Below are 19,853 nucleotides of genomic sequence, written 5' to 3'. Positions count from 1 at the left end.
CAGAGAATATAGGAACACTGTGCCTAACTCTCTGGGAATGCCAGTAAATGACAATAGAGTAGTTCATTGGGAGTACTGCCCTCTGTTGGAATTTCTTTTAGAATTATGTAGACTTGGTTAACCCAGTGAATTGAATTCTGTAGGCAAAAGAAATGCATACAATGTTAAAAAAAATTATCTCAATCTATTACCATACAGTGCAGTGCAATACAAAAACTCTTTTAAACTGCATGCTGGAGACTGATCTTTCAAGATGAATTAGTACCTCACTTCAAAAAGAAACTGCATGTGAGATACTTGTTTCTTACACAGATCGAAATTGTGCTGTTGAAATGTCAGATCTGGAGACTGTTGGCTAGAGCACATGTGGCAGCAAGCAGTGTTCAGTCCCTGTCTTGTGCTACCTTTCTGTGCAGTTCACCTGTTCAGTATAAGCATGTAGCTGCAGTTGTTCCAGAAAATGTTCCCCAAACTGGAATTAATCTCACTTGAGATTAATGAGTTTATAGTATGTCCTGCCCTAGAAGGCAAGGGTAATGCATGTTCTTGTTAATAAATCCCTTGGTGCAAGTTAGAGTGAAACCACACTGAATAGTCAGTGTCTGTAAACAAATGTGTGTGTGTGTGTGTGTGTGTGTGTATATATATATATATATATATATATATATATATATATATATATATATATATACAGTTTATTTTAGAACAATTTGTTTGGAAAGAAAAACAAGTATGTAGCCTGTTATTTTAGTTGTTAGTATCTGCAGTAACATAGCAATATAAAAGTATAAAAATAGCACTTAAAATGTGTAAGGAAAAGAAAGAGAAAAAAAGGGCAAACACAGAAGGATTTACAGGCAATTCCCCTTGTTGGATCCAGAAGTGAGACTTGGTACAACTTGATGTCTGTTGCTTGAAGTGAAGATGTTGGTCCATCAGAAAGTCCACAAAACTCAAAAGATTTCTTGAGTTTTAAATGCTCAGGTTCAGTTTGAGTATGGGGATACTCAGGGGTCTAAGTCATTACAGCTGCTTATTGTAGCCCTGCAGTTTAGTTCAATATGGCCCATCAGCAGAGATGAGCCCCTTCAGGCACATGTAGCCCTCTGCACTTGGGAGGGTAGTTTGCACATCAGCAGGTTGCCCCCTGAAAGTTTGAAACTTTAGTATTCCAGTCTCTCTTCCAGCATTGTGGATACATTCTTCTCCCCAGGCCTGGGATGATTGGACAATAGCACCCCTTTATCTTATCTCAAGTTCCAGTCATAATCCGAATTGAGGTTAGTAGGTGTATTTGGGGAGGGGTAGGCTTTGGTGGTCATAGATGATCAGCTGTGTCTTTGCAGTTTGCTATAGTGGGCAAAAGCCTTCCAATGATTTTAGCAATGTTTACCCATTGACAGTTTCAGTCTAAGATAGTCATCCTTTTTTGCTAGCAACTCTTGTAGACACAAAAGCATGAAGAGTAAATGTCCCACTCTTAAGGAAACTAAGGTTGCTTCTCTTTCTTTGATTTTGATTGCATTAAAAAAATAATTTCACTTATTTTTTGCTATCTCTGAGTAAGTATAAGATTTACTCATTATCAGTTCATGTTTTTTGTGTTAACCTACATTTGTTTGCTTTCTCTTAGGTCTCTATCTTCCTTTTCCCATTTGTTCTCTGCCTTAATAATGCCTAGAGCTGAAATAAAACAGAATACAGATTCAGTGTAGCTGAGTGAAACATTCTCAGTAAATTAAAGTTTTGTGCTTTCTCCTGATACATTGTAAGCTTAATTCAGAAACACTATATTTTGCTATTTTGTCAGTTTATTTTTCAAAATATGGGTATGTGGATTTTTCCCTCTCAAATACAAAGAGAGAATTCTAGGAAAATATGATGCCCAGTCACAAGCTTGGAGCTCTCAGCCTTCTCTAATCTGCTCAGAAATGACAAAAACAATTCCCTTAAATGGGACTGGTGAGCACTCCTACACACCCTGCATAGCTTTTTGACATCAAAAGGGATTCATGAGTTTAGAATAGCTCAGTAACAGAAAGAAAAACCCTGAAGTAAGCTAGTTCAGACAAATAGAATAGCATGGGCCCTAACATTAATCCTGATACCACAAAGAGGAAAGGATTGAATGATGATATAAATTATGGAAAGTAACCCAAAGTTCTGTCTTTGCCATGTTAAAATTGAAAATTACATTTTTTTCATGCACGCTATCTGCTGAAGTAAATTATTACATGACACTAGGCAATAGCACAAAGTAATAACACCAGTGCATAATAATAAGAGCTGCAGTCCTTGAAGATCATTCTTCTTAAGGAAAAGAAGCCTAAGATAAAAAGAGATGAAGGGAAGTGTTCAAGTTCCTGGGTATTCATGAGAGAACAGAGAGGTAAACTCTTCAATTCTAGCTTGTTTTACAAGAATTTCCCAGAAAATAAGATAAAATTAGGGTATTGTATTTTGTTTTTTTCATTCAATTAATGAAATAAGTGTGAGATATCTTATGTAGCTATTAAACCCACCTGACAAATAATGGACCATGATTTTCCTACTGTTAAAATAAATTTTAAAATGGATATTAAAAATTGCATGAACATGCCAAAATAAAACCATGGTAATTTTATTGGACAATTTTTATGTCACTTAAAGAAAACAACAGTCTGTAAAAGGCATTGTGAAAGTTCACAAGAAATGTGGCGTGCTGTATAAACCATCTGTTCGAATTATCTATAGAAAATCTTTGCAGAAGCTTTAGAAGTCACCTCCTCATTTCCATCAGCTTCATTAATTCTTGAATAGCCAAAACTAACTTTTGAACATGCAAATGTGATGTGATGAATTTGTCTTTTGAATTGGAGCCTATACCATGGACTTCATATTTGCTGAGAAGTCTTATTAGCAGCCCTGTTGTTACTGTAGAGAACTGTTTGGCTTGGTATGTCCAAGGAATAACATTCTCTAAGAATGGAAATATGAAGGAAGGTGACAGAAAGCATGCTAACAAGAAATTTATGAATGGAGTTCTGATCCAAAAAATGATTAGTAATTCATGTTTTTTATGTGATGCCTGTCTCTTGTTCTTCTCCCTCTAAGACTGTGTCCCTCCTACAGAACAATTCAGATTTAGCTTTGAATAAATTTTGAATAAATTAGGTTTGATTGATTGAAGGAAAAAATTTAACCAAGTGTTAACTTTTCCATAAGATACTGTAATTAGTATGTGATTAGATAGCAGCTTTGTACTTCTTGTTTAAAATGAAAGTAGATGACCTTTTTTTACATGGCATTAGGGGATACCAAAGGAAAAAAATACAAGCATTTTATTTCAGACAATATGTTGGGGATTTTTTCTCAGAGGTACATTTTAGTCCCTAGAATATCCATTTCAGCGATCATAAGTGCTTTATTATTTTTGAAATGGTATGTATTGTCAGCCTTTACATTATCTGAGCATTTCTTAGGAGAAGAATTCTGAAATCCAACACTTATTTTAATCTCTCTTTGTGTGTATGATTTGTAATACAGATAATCCACCTAGCATTTACAAAGGTTCAACCCTTGGTTGATAATTGCATTTTACTAAAAAGACAGTCTCTTTTCAGACAGAGCAGCTGTATCAGGTTATGTTCCTCAAGTCAATATGTGAATTTACCTTTTTTTTAAAGTTCATGGTGGATGGAAGTCTTTTTGATCTTCTTCAGTTTGCCTTATTTTGTCCTTAGAGAAGATTTGCATTTAGGGCCCAAGACTGCTTTGTCAGGATTCTTCTTCTTCTTTTTCTTTTTTTTTCCCCTGGGAATTCACTTTCATTGAATGTGTCATATGTAAGACAATAATTTGGAAAAACAATACCCACAAACCACAAACTAAGCTACTCTTACTCTGGGTAATAAAATAATTTTTCACAGAAGCGCTCTGTCATTCCTATCTTTTTATTTCTAGAAAATTCTAAGGAAAGTGTTAAGATACACTTATCTGCAAGTTATAAAATGCATGCTTTGTGGAGGTATGTGACAGGATGTTTACATAGTTAAAGATTACAGAATTAAATACATCCTATAATTCCAAAACTCTGCAGGAGAATAAGGAAAGGACTGCATTTATTTACTCGGGACTGAAGGATGATATCTTTATAGTGTTTGTTATTGCATGTATTTCATGAACTGTCCAGGTGACTGGAAAAATATTTGCTAATTAGATGGTAGGGAAAGGAATGTGCTTCAAATTCAGAATTACCTTATCAATTGTGAATAATAGTGCATGGCTGAAAGTCAAATCATCAATTTTGGTAAACTTGTTATATTTTCCAAGATTCCTACTACAGTTTCACTGCTTTCTTCACAAAAAGATGATAGCATATTCCTATTTCATCTGTACAGAAATGAGTAACTGTGGAAAACATTTTGGTATTTCCATGGCTTAAGGCATCACTGCCCACAGACAGAAATATGTCCTTTTCAGCAAAATCTTCGAACTGTTTGTTGAAAAAAGCAATAAATTGCTGGTAGTGTACAACACTCACCCCTGGGTTATTAATTTATCTGTGGGTAAATCTTGGAAAACTACAATAATTAATTTCCTGTCAGAAATGATTTATATTAATAATATGATTGTGTGCTTTTTGTTCCTTCAGAATCCTCCTTGAAAAGCAATTTTCTTTGTTTTCTGCACTTTCACATTTCTTAATGCCAAAAATCTTTCCAGAATTTTTTATTCCTGAAAGCTACACTGGAATAATTTTTATCACTGGATTGTTGCATACTGTTGTGCTTCTTAGTACTGTCTACCATTAAGAAGTGAGAAGTTTTCTCTGTATAAATTATGTGAAACTTTATGCAGTTATCCACAGCTTTGCTGACCCACAAAATAGCATTTCTCTCCTCATGGTAAACAAAGGGCTCATCTTTCTTGGTGGGAAGTTCATCTTCAATTAGTGATGGAACTATACTGTCACAGTCATAGTTAGGATCCTTTTAGTAATGTAACTTAATCAGTTAAAAATACATAATTAGTACCTAAATTCAGTCTTGCATGTGAGCACTCTGTGTGTTCTGCACTGTAGCTTGGGCTAGTAAATACTGGATATTGCATCTACAGTAAATAAAAGGGAGAAAAAGACATTATAGAAACAACAAGTTAGTAGTGTCAGGTACAAAAAGTAGGTTACAGCCACATTGAATAGATGTTGCTAATATGGGGAGAAAACTGCCAGGATGGCTGGGCCCAGAGAGTGGTGGTGAATGGAGTTACATCCAGCTGGTGGCCACAGGTGCTGCTCCCCAGGGCTCAGAACTGGGGCCAGTTCTGTTTAGTGTCTTCACCGATGGTCTCATGGAGTGCAGCCTCAGTCAGTTCACAGGTGACACCAAGCTGTGTGGGTTATTGATGTGCTGGAGGGCAGGAAGGCTCTGCAGAGGGATGTGGACAGGCTGGATCATGGCTGAGGCCAATGGTGTGAGGTTCAACAAGGCCCAGTGCCGGGTCCTGCCCTTGGGTCACAACAACCCCAGGCAGTGCCACAGGCTGGGACAGAGTGGCTGGAAAGGACCTGGGGGTGCTGGTGACAGCAGCTGAAGAGGAGCCAGGCTGTGCCCAGGTGGCCAAGAAGGCCAATGGCATCCTGGGCTGGATCAGCAATAGTGTGGGCAGCAGGAGCAGGGCAGGGATTGTCCCCCTGTGCTGGGCACTGCTGAGACCATACCTCGAATCTTGTGTTCAGTTTTGGGTCCCTCAGTTCAGGAAGTTCATTTTGGTGCTGGAATGAGTCCAGAGAAAGGCAAAGAACCTGGGGAAGGGTCTGGAGTATAAGTCCTGTGAGGAGCAGCTGAGGGAGCTGCGGCTGTTTAGCCTGGAGAAGGGGAGACTCAGGGACTTTATCATTCTCTACAACTGCCTGAAAGGAGGCTGTAGGTGGGGGTTGGTCTCTTCACCCGAGTAACAAGCAAGAGGACCAGGGGAAATGGCCTTGAGTTTCACCAGTTTTAGTTTAATTAGTAGGAAAAAATTCTTCACAGAGAGGGCTGTCAAGCACTGAACAGGCTGTCCAGGAAGTTGTGTAGTCACTATCCTTGGAGATATTTGAGAGACATGTAGATGTGGTACTTGGAGATGTGGCTTCATGGTGGAGTTGGCAGTATTGGGTTAACTGTTGAACTCAATGATCTTAAGGGTCTTCTCCAACCTGAATTATTCTACAGTTGTGTGACAGATTCTGTGTACTAGATGGATTCTGTATTTTAATCTGTCTTGCTTTGCCTTTCTGTAGAAGTTGGAATAATTTCTGTATGTAGTTAAAAAGGAATTTCATTATCTGTTGGTACCGAATTGTACAATTCATCTGGAAAAGATGGTTTGAAAAAACGAATCCAGCTGAAGCAAACACAGCACAGAATCACTCAGTAATTGCTTGGGGCAGGTCACCACTCAAAATATTTGTGTATATATACTCAAATATTTGTGGTATTCCACATCTTTGCTTCTCTCTACCTGACATATCCACTTGCAAAGTAATTTACTGTGGTCAGGATTTTCTTGAGAGTCTTTCCAGTTTTCTGAAGCCTTGGGCAGTCACTGTCTTAAGCTCACACCAAGGCTCTTACTTGTTGTTGTGTTATGTGGCCTGAAGCCTTGCTCCTCCAATCGTGCCAACAGCCCAGTGTACTTGCTCTCTGCTGCAATGAAAACATCTTCCTGAAATCCTCCTGCATTTATAGGTTCTTGGACCTAGACTAAAATTTCTAGAAAACTCTAGAATGGCCTCTGCTAGGAGGGTCTAGGCTCTATGAGAAGTTGCCTTGCTATCCTATGTATTGCTATGATGTATTTCACACTGAAGGAGGCAGTTAAGTAGAGTGCCATCCGCATGCTAGAAGAGTTTGCACACTACGTGATCACTAAAAAGCCTTTTCAGAATATTTTCCTTGCATGCAATCCTTACTTGGATGATAAATTCAAAATGAAGAAACAGAAACTAAGAACTTTTTTCTTTTGTAATCTTAAATACGAAGCCCGAGTTATTGACATTTTCAGATATGCGAGTCACTGCAGTCTTGTGGTAGCACAATAGCAGGACTTTGTTCAGTCATTTACTGTTCAAAGACTGTTCTTTCAGTCTGAATTCCGTACTCAAAATGAGCAGTAATCACAGGTATATTGCTCGATACTGCTGTGCAAGGGTTTGAAGGATTGATTGAGCCTTGCTTTTAAACCTGAACCACTGAATGAGGAGGTGTCCCTGATAATAGCCTGTGGGAGGGTCAGGGTAAAGCAATTTAACTTCCTTCTATGCCCCCTTCTGTGCATAATGCATAAACAGTTACTTGTAATGATTTTTGGACCACTGGTCATGAGAAAATTAAATGCAATTTGAAACAAGAAACAGAACAAGTAAATGCTATCCAAATTTTTGCTTAGAGCTTTATCTTTTGTTCCTTCTGTTTTCAATTGCATATTCTTTATATCATGTAATTTCCCAGCCCATCTTACTCTACAGATCTTCTTGAAGGAGTCACAATATGTTTTTCTTCTTTATAGGTACATTCAAGAAGATAAAAACATGAAGATATTTGACATCTTTTCAGATCTCTGTAGGAATAGGCACAGAAATAAAACTGATTAAAGTAACCCAGTTTTTAAAATTGAGTTTGATCTTTTTCTTCCCAACTTACTGAGTTTTCAATCAACAGTAAACAAAACAGTTGAACATTATTTTCTTGCATAATCAGTAAGAGATGGATCTTTGCCCAGAGAAAAGCTGAACTGGAGTAAGACATCACAGCCTTTTTAGTGCTGGCAATTAATTGTCCTTCTGAGAGCAGTTGCTTCTGTTGGCAAGAAGGTTTGTGGGAGCACAGCCTGTTCTGCTTAAGAATAATGATCTATGTTTGCATAAGCAATTTGTGTGTTGAGTTAGTGTGGACCAGAGTGTACTTGGGAGTATTCACATGAGCTGTGCACCTGGCAGGGGTGCTGCAGGAGGTGTTTGTCACCAGCAATAATAGATGCAACCTAGAACAGTAACATTTCATCCAGCAGCGCAATTCATCGGCCCCTTGAGTTCCAAGCTTGCACCAATACATGCATTCTCTCTATGTGTACCAGCCAAGTGGAAACCATATGGAGAACAGTGGGAGTCCAAGTGCTTTCTTAATCACAGGATGAGAGACCTCTGCAGGCTTGCTTCAAGGCATGAGGTTTTAGGACAGAGGTAGTTTGGGGACTGGGCTTACTTTTGTCTCTCCAGCTGAGGTTTTGTGTAAGTGAGCATTCTGTGCTGGTGCCTGGTAGCAGCCAGTGGGTCTTGCTGTGTGCAACAGCTTTAAAAGAGGGATTGTCTCCTTGGAAGTTACTATTCAACATCTCAGCAGGAACACTTGGGAATTTTTGAGAAGTTAAACATCAGAAGGGCTGAAGGTGAAGGGGGTGAATAAGTTTGACAGTTTCAGCAAAAATTAGAAAGGAGATAGAGCTCTTCCTAAACCCACAATGTCAGAACTATCACAGTTCTGCTTGATTGTGAAGGATTCTTGAAGACCCTGAGCAAACGTGACTTCAAAATTGGCCCAGTTTTGAGCAGGAGGCCCTGTTTAGAGCAGGAGGCCTTCACCATATGACCACCTTTCCAGACTGAATTGCTCTGTGCCTTTCTGATTCTTAGTCTCTTTAGATGCTAGGTCAGACACTGTGCAGACATAGGTTTGTCCTCATCAATGTGTTCCAATTCTTGTTTGTGTGATTGCAGTGGTGAACACTGTAACTGTATTATAAAAATCTGGATGCAGATATATATATGTAGTTGAGAAAATCATCTAAAACTTAAGTTGTAATGCTCAGCAGCATATAAAACTAAGCAAATTATTATTCATTTTTTGTCATGAGCACTGGTACTCCTTTTGGGACAATACCAGCAAATAAGAAGTTTCTTGGGGCTGGACGGGACATGTTGCATTACCAAGTTATATCATACTCCCTCATTCCCTTTACCTCCTACCAAGAATTTGTTCTAATCTCAGTTCTCCCCATTATAAATCTCATGCAAAAATGTCTAACCAATAGCTTTCCAGCAGAAGAACCTAGATTCATCATGGCTATTGCAGAGGAGAGGTCTGTGGCCTGTGATTCAGAAAGGAAAAGTTGTTTTAATGTCCTTGTATTTCATATTGACTTCCCTTTGACTTGATTCAATAATCTGTATTTTGAGCCTACAAATAGTTCAGAGTCTGAAATTACTGGTATCACAGTATTATTAGCTGGGGGATATTGGTGCTGGAGAGCAGCAACCTTGATTCTCCGAGATACGTTTTTACCTAAGAAAAAAATGGTCTTGGAAAATGCCTGCTCTCTGTATAATGACTACTTCTCCAAGAATGTTAAATTGAGTGTTAAAGGTTTTTTGTTGCAGAATTAATTAGCACTTTGTTCAAAGGAGTTTCCGGGCCAGATTTGTAGGTATGTGGTGCAGCTCTGTTGAAAACTATATCTTAGGATTGGCAGGCTTGTAAGTTCTGGAGAAAAATTTGTTATTAGGTTTTAGTTATTAAACAGAAATGCTTTAGTGCACACATCCAGACAGACATGGGGTGTGAGAGTTCTCTAACATTCTGACCTGTAATGTGAGATGTACATAAACAGAGACTTTTCTGTGTAGACTCTAGCTTCACAGATCTTGTTTCTTTGATGCAGAACCTGTCTTTTGAAACTATTTATCTGTGAGTGGCAGAATATTAGCATCCTTTTGCTTATAAGATAAAACAAAAGTGCATACCACTGCTAGGTATCCAAGGGCATATGGAGCATGCTTGCTGTCTGCTAATGAAAGGGGAACTGAGCAAAGCCAAATCGTGGCATTAGCTGTTGCCTTTGTGGCTGAGAGATTAGCTCCATTACTAGCAAAAGTTAGTAGTTGGCAGCTGTGCTTCGGTGGCTGTGTGTCTGCTATTACACTGTTTATGCTGAGTCAGAAAGTGTTGCTGTGAAATGTTAATTGTCTTTCTAGGAAGTCTGTGAACATTGTGGCTTAGTAAGGTGGTAGAACATTAAAACGTGTCAGATGGAGAGGTTAGTTAGACAGACAGATCTGTGTTTAGTCATCAAGCCATTACAGTATTTGAAGTGGTAATTCAGAACTTTCTTAAAACTTACAATAATTAGTATAAGTTTTAATTAGTGTTATTTTCAGCATATAGCAAATTATTTTTTTTTCTTTGTTTCCAGGAATTCATAGCAACCACTTACATAACTATATTATGGAGTATTATGTAACTTTGTAAGAACACTTTCTCCACTTTAATCAACAGGAGTCATACAGAAGTTAGAAGTATTTCAAAGGCAGCTATTGATGCAAAGAAATAATAGTACCTTGAATATGTTGAAATTAATTTCTGTATGTGTTTCTTCTACTTATTTCAACAGGTGACTGAGCTAGAGTGTGTGAGCAGTCAAGCCAATGCCGTCCACACACACAAAACAGAATTAAACCAGACAATACAGGAATTAGAGTCTACACTGAAGAAAAAAGAAGAGGTATCTGCTAACAATTATTTACGGCTTTTCTATTACTAATAATTTCTAAAGCCTTTCAATATTAAGCTTGTGATGGCTGCTAGATGCTGAATGATTTGCTATAAATGTTGCGAAGTAAAGTCCTCTTCAGTTTCTTTGAATTGTTAGTATTTTTCATTTATATAATTACATCAGTCCAATATAGAGCTGGGCATCTGCATAGCAACAAAAAAGTATAATGTTTTCCTGTTTGCTTTCACCAGCATCTCTGTTTGCAAAAGTAAGTCATAAGTGGTTTCTGCACAGCAATCATCACACTGATGCAGTCCAGATCCCTAAGAAAGGACGCTGTTGTAGTCACTCTTTTTTCTTGAGGAGAGGGTTTGAAACAAGTAATAGATCAATGCCTTTGTCTAGCCAGTCTATTTTTCAGGCTCTGTTAATAGAGCTGAACTTTATGGTCCATAAGATCAGCGATTTCCTTAAATACTTGCCAAGCCCCCAGCCTGAAACTTGGTATTTATTGTGCCATGTAGCTTGGCCTAGACTAGCAGCAAGTAAATAAATTGCAGTAACACCTGCACTGGCATAGATCCTAGAGGAAAGCATATCTGAGCCACAGAAGGATCAAGGATCACCCCTTTATGGATGGAAAAACAAGATGAAAGGAGCTGCATAGGAAGAATTATTTGCCCCATATAAGAAACTGTGGGCATTGGCATGTGTGCTTGGAGGGGCAGTGTGTCTTGCCAAGCTTCCCTCAGTGCTGTGAGGTGTTTCCAAGGAGGAAGCAGAAGAGACAGAGTCATTACAAAATATCCTCTCAAAATGGAGCAGAGCCTTTTCCAAACTCCCTCTTACTTAAGAGATTAGGCTCATCTTGGTAATGTTTCCCATTTTGTTGCCCATTTGATTTTGAATTATGCTGAGCTATTGGCTGTAAAGAAATCCTGCCAAAAGGAGTTCTAGGAGATGAATATGCCCATCTGGACAAGAGTACTTAATAGTTTTAAGTTTGATACCTTTTAGTTTTGTTAACTGTTTCTATTCTTGTCACCTGAAAGTCAGCAAATAACAGGTTACTCTTCTGTTCATTATTTCATCTATATTTCTTACTTTTACACTTTATTATTTTCTAATTGCTAAATTAAAGATGCAGTTTCTTTTAGATTCTCTCTTTACAGAAATCAATCAAAACAGGCAGGGTGTTTTTTTATGTTCAGCCCTGCTACTGGTGACATAATAAACAGTTTACATTTGAAATTTGGATTTTTCTGCTTGAAAAAATGGAGAAGGATATATTCTAATAGAATTTAGAGTATAAATTTGTTTTTTTTTATTACAAGGGACCTTAATTCTTTGGGCAAGAATTACTTCATGTCTCTTCATGAGGCAAAGAAGACTTGAACTTTTACAAAAGAAAATGCTTATGTCTATTGTTGTTCATTCACAATGGAGTGACTGTTTTGGGACTGTGGTTCAGAAGTACTGGGAGCAGGGCATTTCAAGTTCTCTGATGGGCAGTAGACCACTGCCAGTTTTGGTATTGTTGCAATGACATTCTCAGAAGAGGAAGCAGCAGCCAGATTACCAGCACCGAGGCAAAGCCAGGTAACACATTGCTAGCAAGGTTGTTTCTTCTCCCTTAGGAAATAGAAGGATTGAAACAAGAAATTGAAAATGCCAGAGAGCTCCAGGCACAAAGGGATTCTCTGACCCAGAAGTTACAGGTGAGCTATAATGCATCATCTTAGTTTAGGGAAAAGGGAAAAATCATCAGCAAGTGACCAGTTCACATGTGCAACTTGTGCTATATTCACTGAACGTGCCAGATGAATGTGTAAGTTAGACTGCCCTGAAAGTGCTGGGTTGGGATGACCCTTAAGAATTTGTATCAAAATTTCTACCTGCTGTAAGTTGCTTTTTTTATCTGAGGGAACAGATCCACATTGCTTTTATGAGTCCACAAAGTACTCTCAAGTTAGCAAACTTCCTTCATTGATACATATCCTGGTCAGTTCTGGTCTCATTTTCACTACAGTGTCTTCCCATAGTTTTTGCATGCCACTGAAACTGTCTGTGTATCATGAGCCTGGGATGAGTTTGTGTTCAGCTTTTAAACAAGCCCTGAGAAAGTAAGGGTTAAAGTGCTCTTATGTAGTGTAGGTTTTAAAAACACTCTTTCTACATTTTCTTGGAATTATTTAGAAACATTGTGCTTTTTTGGTTTTTTAGATGTTGTTTCTTACTGTGTGTAATGCCAGATACCTGAGGCTGCTGGAATTGATGTTTTTTCATTGTGTCCTCTCTTGCTCCATCTGACCTCTTGCCTGTCTGTCTCTGTGCTGACTAGCAGCACATTCCTTGTCACACCTGCCTCTGGATGAGGATTATTAAAAGTTTAGGTGGATTAAACTCTGAGTTCAGCCTTCAGAGTTTTGAAATAACTGGAAACTCAGGCATTAAATAGCTCCAACCCTAAGGTGCTGAAAGGGCATCCTCTCTGTTCCGTGGCATAGCATGCTAAGAGCAAGCCCCATCAGATCACAGCCACAGCTTGAAAATCATTAGGCAGGTATTCTTTGAAACACATGGCATGAATTGGAACCTCTATGAATCAAATTTTAACCTACAGAATAAACCAGTAAAAATCAAAATGAGTTTATTCATTTTTCCCCATTCATACATCAACTTGTTTGTACAAAGTATGTTATTACTTTGAACAGTGTTTAAAGAGTGTTTTGAATACACCTGACCTTGCCTGTTCCAAAAATTGTTGCTGGCTTTAGGCTAAAAATACAAGTTTTCATCTGAAAAGGCATTTATGTGAGAGACTAAAATGAGACATGATAATGAGAGTTGGAAATTGTTCTAGCAGTAGCAGATGCAGTAATTTTATTGTAAGATCATATGAAAAATAACAGTGAGCCAGGAATTAGCTATCCTTAGCAAGCAGAATTATGAAACTAGTAAGATATGAAAGATTAGAAAATGGTATTTTTATTAAAATTTGACCTATAAAGTCTGTAGTTCCATTTTTGTATATTTATGTATAAGTGACTGAGAGCAGCCCTGCAGAGAAGGACTTCGGGATGATGGTAGATGAAAAATTCAGCACTAACCAGCAGTGTATGCTCCCAGCCCAGAGAGCCAAAGGTGTGCTGGGCTGCATCCAGAGCAGTGTGGGCAGCAGGGCAGGGAGGGGATTCTGCCCCTCTGCTCTGCTCTGCTCTGCTGAGACCCCACCTGCAGTGCTGCACCCAGATCTGGGATCCCAGCACAGCAAGGACATGGACCTGCTGGAGGGAGTCCAGAGGAGGCCATTAAGCTGATAAGAGGATTGAGCATCTTCCTATGAAGATAGGCTAAGAAAGTTGGGGCTGTTCAGCTTGGAGAAGAGAACGCAAGACCTCATGGAGATCTCATAACAGCCTTACAGTATCTGAAAGTGACCTCTGGGGGAGCCAGAGAGGGATTCTTCATCAGGAACTGCAGAAATAGGACAAGGCGTAATGTCTTCAAACCAAGAGACTGTAGGTTCAGATTAGATACTAGGATGAAATTCTGTATGGTGAAGGTGGTGAGGCAGTACTTCACGCTATCCAAAAAAGTTATAGGTGCCCCATCCCTAGAAATGTCCAAAGCTAGGTTGGATGGCACTTTGAGTAACCAGATCTAGTGGAAAGGGTTCCTGCCCATCACAGAAAGTTGAAATCCTTTGTCGGATTGTTTTAAGGTCCCTTCTAACCTAATCCATTTTATGATTCTGTGATTCTTTAATCACCAAATGGATATATTTTTTATATATGTCCATATGTCACATTTGAAGTGATCTGTTTCTAGTAATGGTTCTGAATGGTTCTATTCAAGTAAACTTAAAATATCACTTAGAATCCGAGTTAAAAGTTACCTTTATTAAGCTTAAACTTAATTACTGCCCTGATGCCACTGCCTGGGAAAAATGTATTGGGTGTGTGCTTTGCTGTAATTGTCCCGCTTTAATTATACTGGTGTTCTCTGAAGCACTTCATCCTACATCTGTCACATCATCTACTGTAGCTTCACACTGTCTCATATATGTTCACTCACCGAACTCATCCTTTATGGTCAGAGTGTTTCTCTCCAGGGCTCATATCTGTTTCTCTCACTCTTTGTTCTTGTGCTTTATTTTTCCCTCTTGTACTTTGCAAGTGGATTATGTAACTTTTAAATATTTTGCTTAAAACCCTATGAAAAATGCTATACAAAGAAGTTAGTATTTCAAGGTGTATCACATTTCTGATACGCACATATCAGGAGTTAATTAGATATCAATCATTGGGAAACTAGTGAAGAACAGTATGTTATCACTGTGAAGGTTAAGTATCAGGGTCCTTTTTATTAATTCCATTAGTAATGTAGAGAAATCATATCAGTGAGTAATGATCAGTGTGACTCTCGCAGTAGGTCAGAAAATCTTTATTAATATGGCTGATTCCTAAATATAGCTGTTGTGTGTGGTTTGAAGATTTTATTCCAATCCTTGCACTGAATTCTACAAGATATTGTTAACAGTGAAAACAATGAACATAACTAGTAATTATTTATTTATTCTGTGAGAGAAAACAATATGATGAATTATTATATCTGATTAAAGAAGAGCTTGAAAAAACCAAAGGTAAAAAATCCAATAGCAGAATACATTCTGCAAAGAGCCTGAATATATCAAAGATTCAGTTTGTCATTGGATGAGATCAACTGCCAGTAAAGGGAAATGGCACAGCGAGAGGAATAGATTACGCTACATGTAACCCACCTCTTCCAATCAAGAAGCAAATTTTGAGGTTCACTGATTTGAAGCAGGAAACTGTACATGAGCTAGACATGAACTAGCAATGCAATAACATTGCAGAAAACATTAATACTAATTTAGGGTAAATACGCTTAAATTTAAGAAGCAGCATTTTCCAGAAATTAAAAATAACAGCTTCGGGCATATTTAATTAAAAGTATCTGAGAAGAGCCTGGAAGATCTTCTTCAGTGCTAGATACAGGCCAATGGAATGCTCTATTCGGGCCCAGATATCACAATATGAAGCCATATAAGTATCTTTAGATTTATCCCAAAGTCATCTATTTCATCACTGGCTTGCCTCCTTACATGAATTAATTATCTCTGAGGTAAGAGCAGTGGCAACAGACTTCCTAGAGCACACAAATTTGGTGACTAGAAGAGAAGTAATGACAAGATGGGAAATACTGAAAACCAGTAATCAGAGAGGACCTTGGATGTCGCTTTTATGTCCTATACTATAATCACTTAGCTCTCAGAGTGTCTTGGACCTATGCAATCACTACATGAGGTAGTACTTGTGTACTTGGCTTGGAAGGAAGAAGTAGACCCACTGAAGGAGAGCCTTTGCATGGTATGACTGGGTTATAACCAGTTGTCTTCTTCATTTGTAGCAGCAGTGGAGTAGCTATTCACTACTACTATAAGCATGTACATGTTTTATTTGTATAATTTCTACAAGTGCTCTCTCCAGTTAACTTCTTTTAGTGCTTTGACAACTAAATTACTCAGTGCTAAACAAATTAATTATTCTCTTGATCCAGGCAGTAAGGGGTATTTTCTGCTCTCAGATGTGCTGGCTGTTCAAGACTGGTGCCCAAAACTCTATAGTTTTTTTACTTGCCCATTTGCAAAAAAGAAGGGAGGCCTTCAGTTTGGCTGGGAGGTAACCTTTGGCTCCACAAGCAGCCATAGCCATGAGGCAATGAAGGTGATGATATTCTGTCTTCTCATCCTGCACCACTGCTGGGGAGCCCAGAATTCTCCCCTGCTGCAGAGCCTGGGAGCTGAAACTGAGCACTGGCCATGTCAACCCATCCCTCCTCTGGCCAGGGATGCAGTGCCCAATCGATGCTGCCATCAGACCCCTCACAAGTGGCTATCTTTCTCAGGCCATGGACTTTGACACAGGGCTGCCACCTGTTACTTTGAATGACCCAGTATATTTTCTCTATAGGTCACATTGTTTTCTATGGTTAGCTGAGATCTTTCCAGTGTAAACATTAATATGTTTCTTAGCCTTGAGGGAGACAGAAGAATCACACCAAAACCAGTGAGAAAGTTGGAGGGCTGAAAAAGAGTTGCTCATGCTGCAATTATTGGCTGCTGCCAAATCTCCCTTCCTATTTGTAAAACTAGTTGTAGTAAAAACTTGGCAGGCCTGTTAAAGCTGTGTGACACAAAACCATTGTAAAGGGAGGAAGTGTTGAAAAACATGTTACCATACATAAATATGAACTCACTATGCACTTTTCAGAGATGGCTGTACAGGGTGTATGGTGTACTAAACACACTGTCTCTGTGCTGCCTTTGAAAGTGATTTTTGCAACTGAAATCACAAAATTTAGCATGAATTAATGAGGTGTACATTGAATGGAGCACAGAACAATATGCTATTCCAGACCCAGGTGACTGTTTCATCTGGATTTGATTGAAGAGAGGGCACCTAGCTTGCACAGGGCAGAGGAGTTGACACTGTCCCCCATCAGGTACAAGCTGGAGCTGTGAGGAGTCCCAGGGCCTGATGCCAAGGGCCTTTCTTAGCAGGTGAGAGATGAGCTTGCTCAGGGTCAGACTCCCTGGACTGTCCAACACGCTGCCGCTCCATCTTTTCCCCAGTGCATGGGAACGGCGTGTCCATAAGCAGTGGTGGCTCTCCCATTGTCCCTGCTCCACAGGTGGTGCTGTGCAGGGAGGCACAATGTGCAGCTTGCACCTCCAGGTTTACATCTGTTACAGTCACCTTGATATCCATTTGGGTGCTTATGTCCCTGCCTTAATTTTCAAAATGCAAAGCCTGTAATGCGGGCTGGGAATAAGGTGGTGCTCCTTTGTCTCTAAAGCAGCGTTCTGGATAGGTTTTTGCATGAGAACTCTTGATGGAGAGCTGTGCCCTTGAGCGATTCATGTAGTCTAAATCAGGGCATACTTGAACATTACTCTGAGAAGATGTTTTCATTAGGCAGCACATTTCTGAATGATAGAAGTGATAACACACATGGATAAGTGTATCTTTTTTCACTGACTAAAATTTGTCCCTCTCCAAAAGTTTCCATCCTTCAGATAATTATGGAAAAATGGAGGAAGTGGCAGTACATATGCAATCATAGTAACAATTCAGGTTCTGGTTTTGACTTAGTGAAAATTGTAAAGGGTTACAAATTATTTTAAAAAGCACTTGACAAAAATAGTACCAACAGGTACATCAGTACCAACAGGACGGTAGACTGCTTTCTGTTTGCAGACAACACATTAACATGTTATGTATTTTCTCTGAAGGAAGTAGAAATTCGAAACAAAGACCTGGAAGGACAGCTGTCTGATCTAGAGCAACGTCTGGAGAAAAGTCAGAATGAGCAAGAAGCTTTTCGCAATAACTTGAAGACACTTTTAGAAATCCTTGATGGAAAAATATTTGAACTAACAGAATTACGAGATAACTTGGCCAAGCTAATAGAATGCAGTTAAAGAAAATGGGATATTCAGTGCCAATCAGCTTAAAGATGCAGCACTGTCTCTGTTCATAGGACTGTGTTGGGCTCTGCATCAAAGTTGCACAAAATTAGAAAATACTCCTCCAAGAGGGATTGTTTTGAATTTGACTTGTAATTCAACTTAAAATTTAGAACTCAGCCTGTAGCCAGTTGAAGAAAAACAGACAAACAAACAAACAAAAAAACCTTGAATTACAAATTACCTCCTTTTACATTATTGGCCACAGATAACTTGAAAGGTAGTAACAATATTTGAATGCAATCCTTTTCATCTTACCAGTGATGGAAGAATTAGCAGTGTCCCAGGACACACCCCATTTTGTGACAGATACAATATAGGTTATTGGCTGATTTATTTAAGATATTTAAAAGCCGTGTTTTGTGCAAGAACTTAGTGATGACAGCCCTGTATTTTGTTGTTCTTGATAATTTCTCAGGATATGTTGCACTGTGGAGAATCAGTGCCAGAGCAAATTTATTCTTGCCAGGAATGAGAGAGAGTTGCATCTTTAATTGAAACAAATCTACTATAACTGCTTGTATAAACTTCTTCCGTTTTGTTTTTTGGGGTTGGTTGGCTGGTTGGTTTTTTGATTTTTTTTTTATAGGTATACATATATACTGGAAGATACCGTGTTTATTTATGGAGCTTACTTTGGTGTTCTACAGTATTGTCCAATATAAGGTTTAGTTTTCATATTAATTCCATGCAATTACAGTGAGATAGTATCTTCCACTTAACTAAATTTTGAAGCCAACCAGTGACAGAAGGTGAGTTTCACCAGAAAAAAAAGCCCAAACCCCCCGCCACCCTGAGAATTTTAAATGTAAATTTAAGATTTTAGATTTGACCTGCACAGATAACAATGAATGGCCAATTATTTGTTTTCTGGCCTTGATACTTACATTGAATGTTCAATTTGCTGTTAACCTGTTCTGCAGGAGACTTTTTCAGAATGTGACATGAAATAGAGGTTCTGTGAATAATGGCTTTTGGGGAGCATTGTTCTGTTACAGATTCATTAAGGGCACAGAGGTACCACAAGGCATTGTTCGTGGCACTGAATGTGTCTAGCCAAAAAGGCTGCTTCTTGAAGTTATGTTGTCGTAGCAAATTGAACTGAAGACATGTTTACTTTTTTATGGGTCTTCATATCACATCTTTATCAAAACTACACCAGGCAATATTCTGAACTGTTAACTAAGTGTTTAAAAACAGGACGTTGAATTGAATTATCTTCAGTGAGCAGGTTTTAAAGTTGTTTTGATGTAATTTTAACAGACTTTTGGCAAACACACATTTCTTTATATAATAGATTTATTTTAAAAAACCCCAACTCTTTGAAAGGTAAGCCAATTGTAATTTGTCTTGCATCACAGTGCATTCTTGCTATAAATTGCTTGTAATGCTGAAGAGGGCTTTTTTAAAATGTGTGAATGAGTGTCAGACCTGAGTTGAAAGATGCACGAACCTTTGTTTGCTCCCCAAATTAATTTGAATGTTCAACATGAAATCTAGCTGCTTATTAAATTTGTAGAACACAGTTTTCTTCCCTTAGAGACTGATATTCAAAACTAGAAAAGATAAGTTTGTTTTCATGTATGTACTGTGTGTATATACCATATAATACACACAGGTTGTTATTTATATTGGAAAGACGTGCTTTATTTCTAAAATACCTTTTTCTTTTCCCTTAACTGGTGATTCATCAGGTCTCCCCTGACTAGTCAGGGAAGTGGCTTAGGTTAAATGCTAAAAACTGTCATGTATTATATGGTATGTAATATACACAATGTTTACGCTTTCT

The 19,853-nt window shown here is 38.4% G+C and overlaps 1 protein-coding gene across 1 annotated transcript in view; it reads left to right on the top strand.

Moving 5' to 3' along the window:
• Positions 1 to 18,019, top strand: part of HOMER1 (homer scaffold protein 1) — a 61,448-nt gene extending 43,429 nt beyond the window's left edge. Inside the window, exons 6-8 of the mRNA XM_062513211.1 lie at positions 10,411 to 10,521; positions 12,150 to 12,230; positions 17,831 to 18,019. Coding sequence (XP_062369195.1) covers positions 10,411 to 10,521; positions 12,150 to 12,230; positions 17,831 to 18,019 — 381 coding nt within the window. The remainder of the gene's footprint in view (positions 1 to 10,410; positions 10,522 to 12,149; positions 12,231 to 17,830) is intronic.
• The last annotated feature ends 1,834 nt before the right edge of the window (positions 18,020 to 19,853 follow it).

Source organism: Cinclus cinclus, chromosome Z (assembly GCF_963662255.1).
Source record: "Cinclus cinclus chromosome Z, bCinCin1.1, whole genome shotgun sequence".
In the NCBI taxonomy this organism is placed as follows: Eukaryota; Metazoa; Chordata; class Aves; order Passeriformes; family Cinclidae; genus Cinclus; species Cinclus cinclus.
Note: the sequence above shows the minus strand (reverse complement) of the source record. Positions and strands in the feature narration are given on the sequence as shown.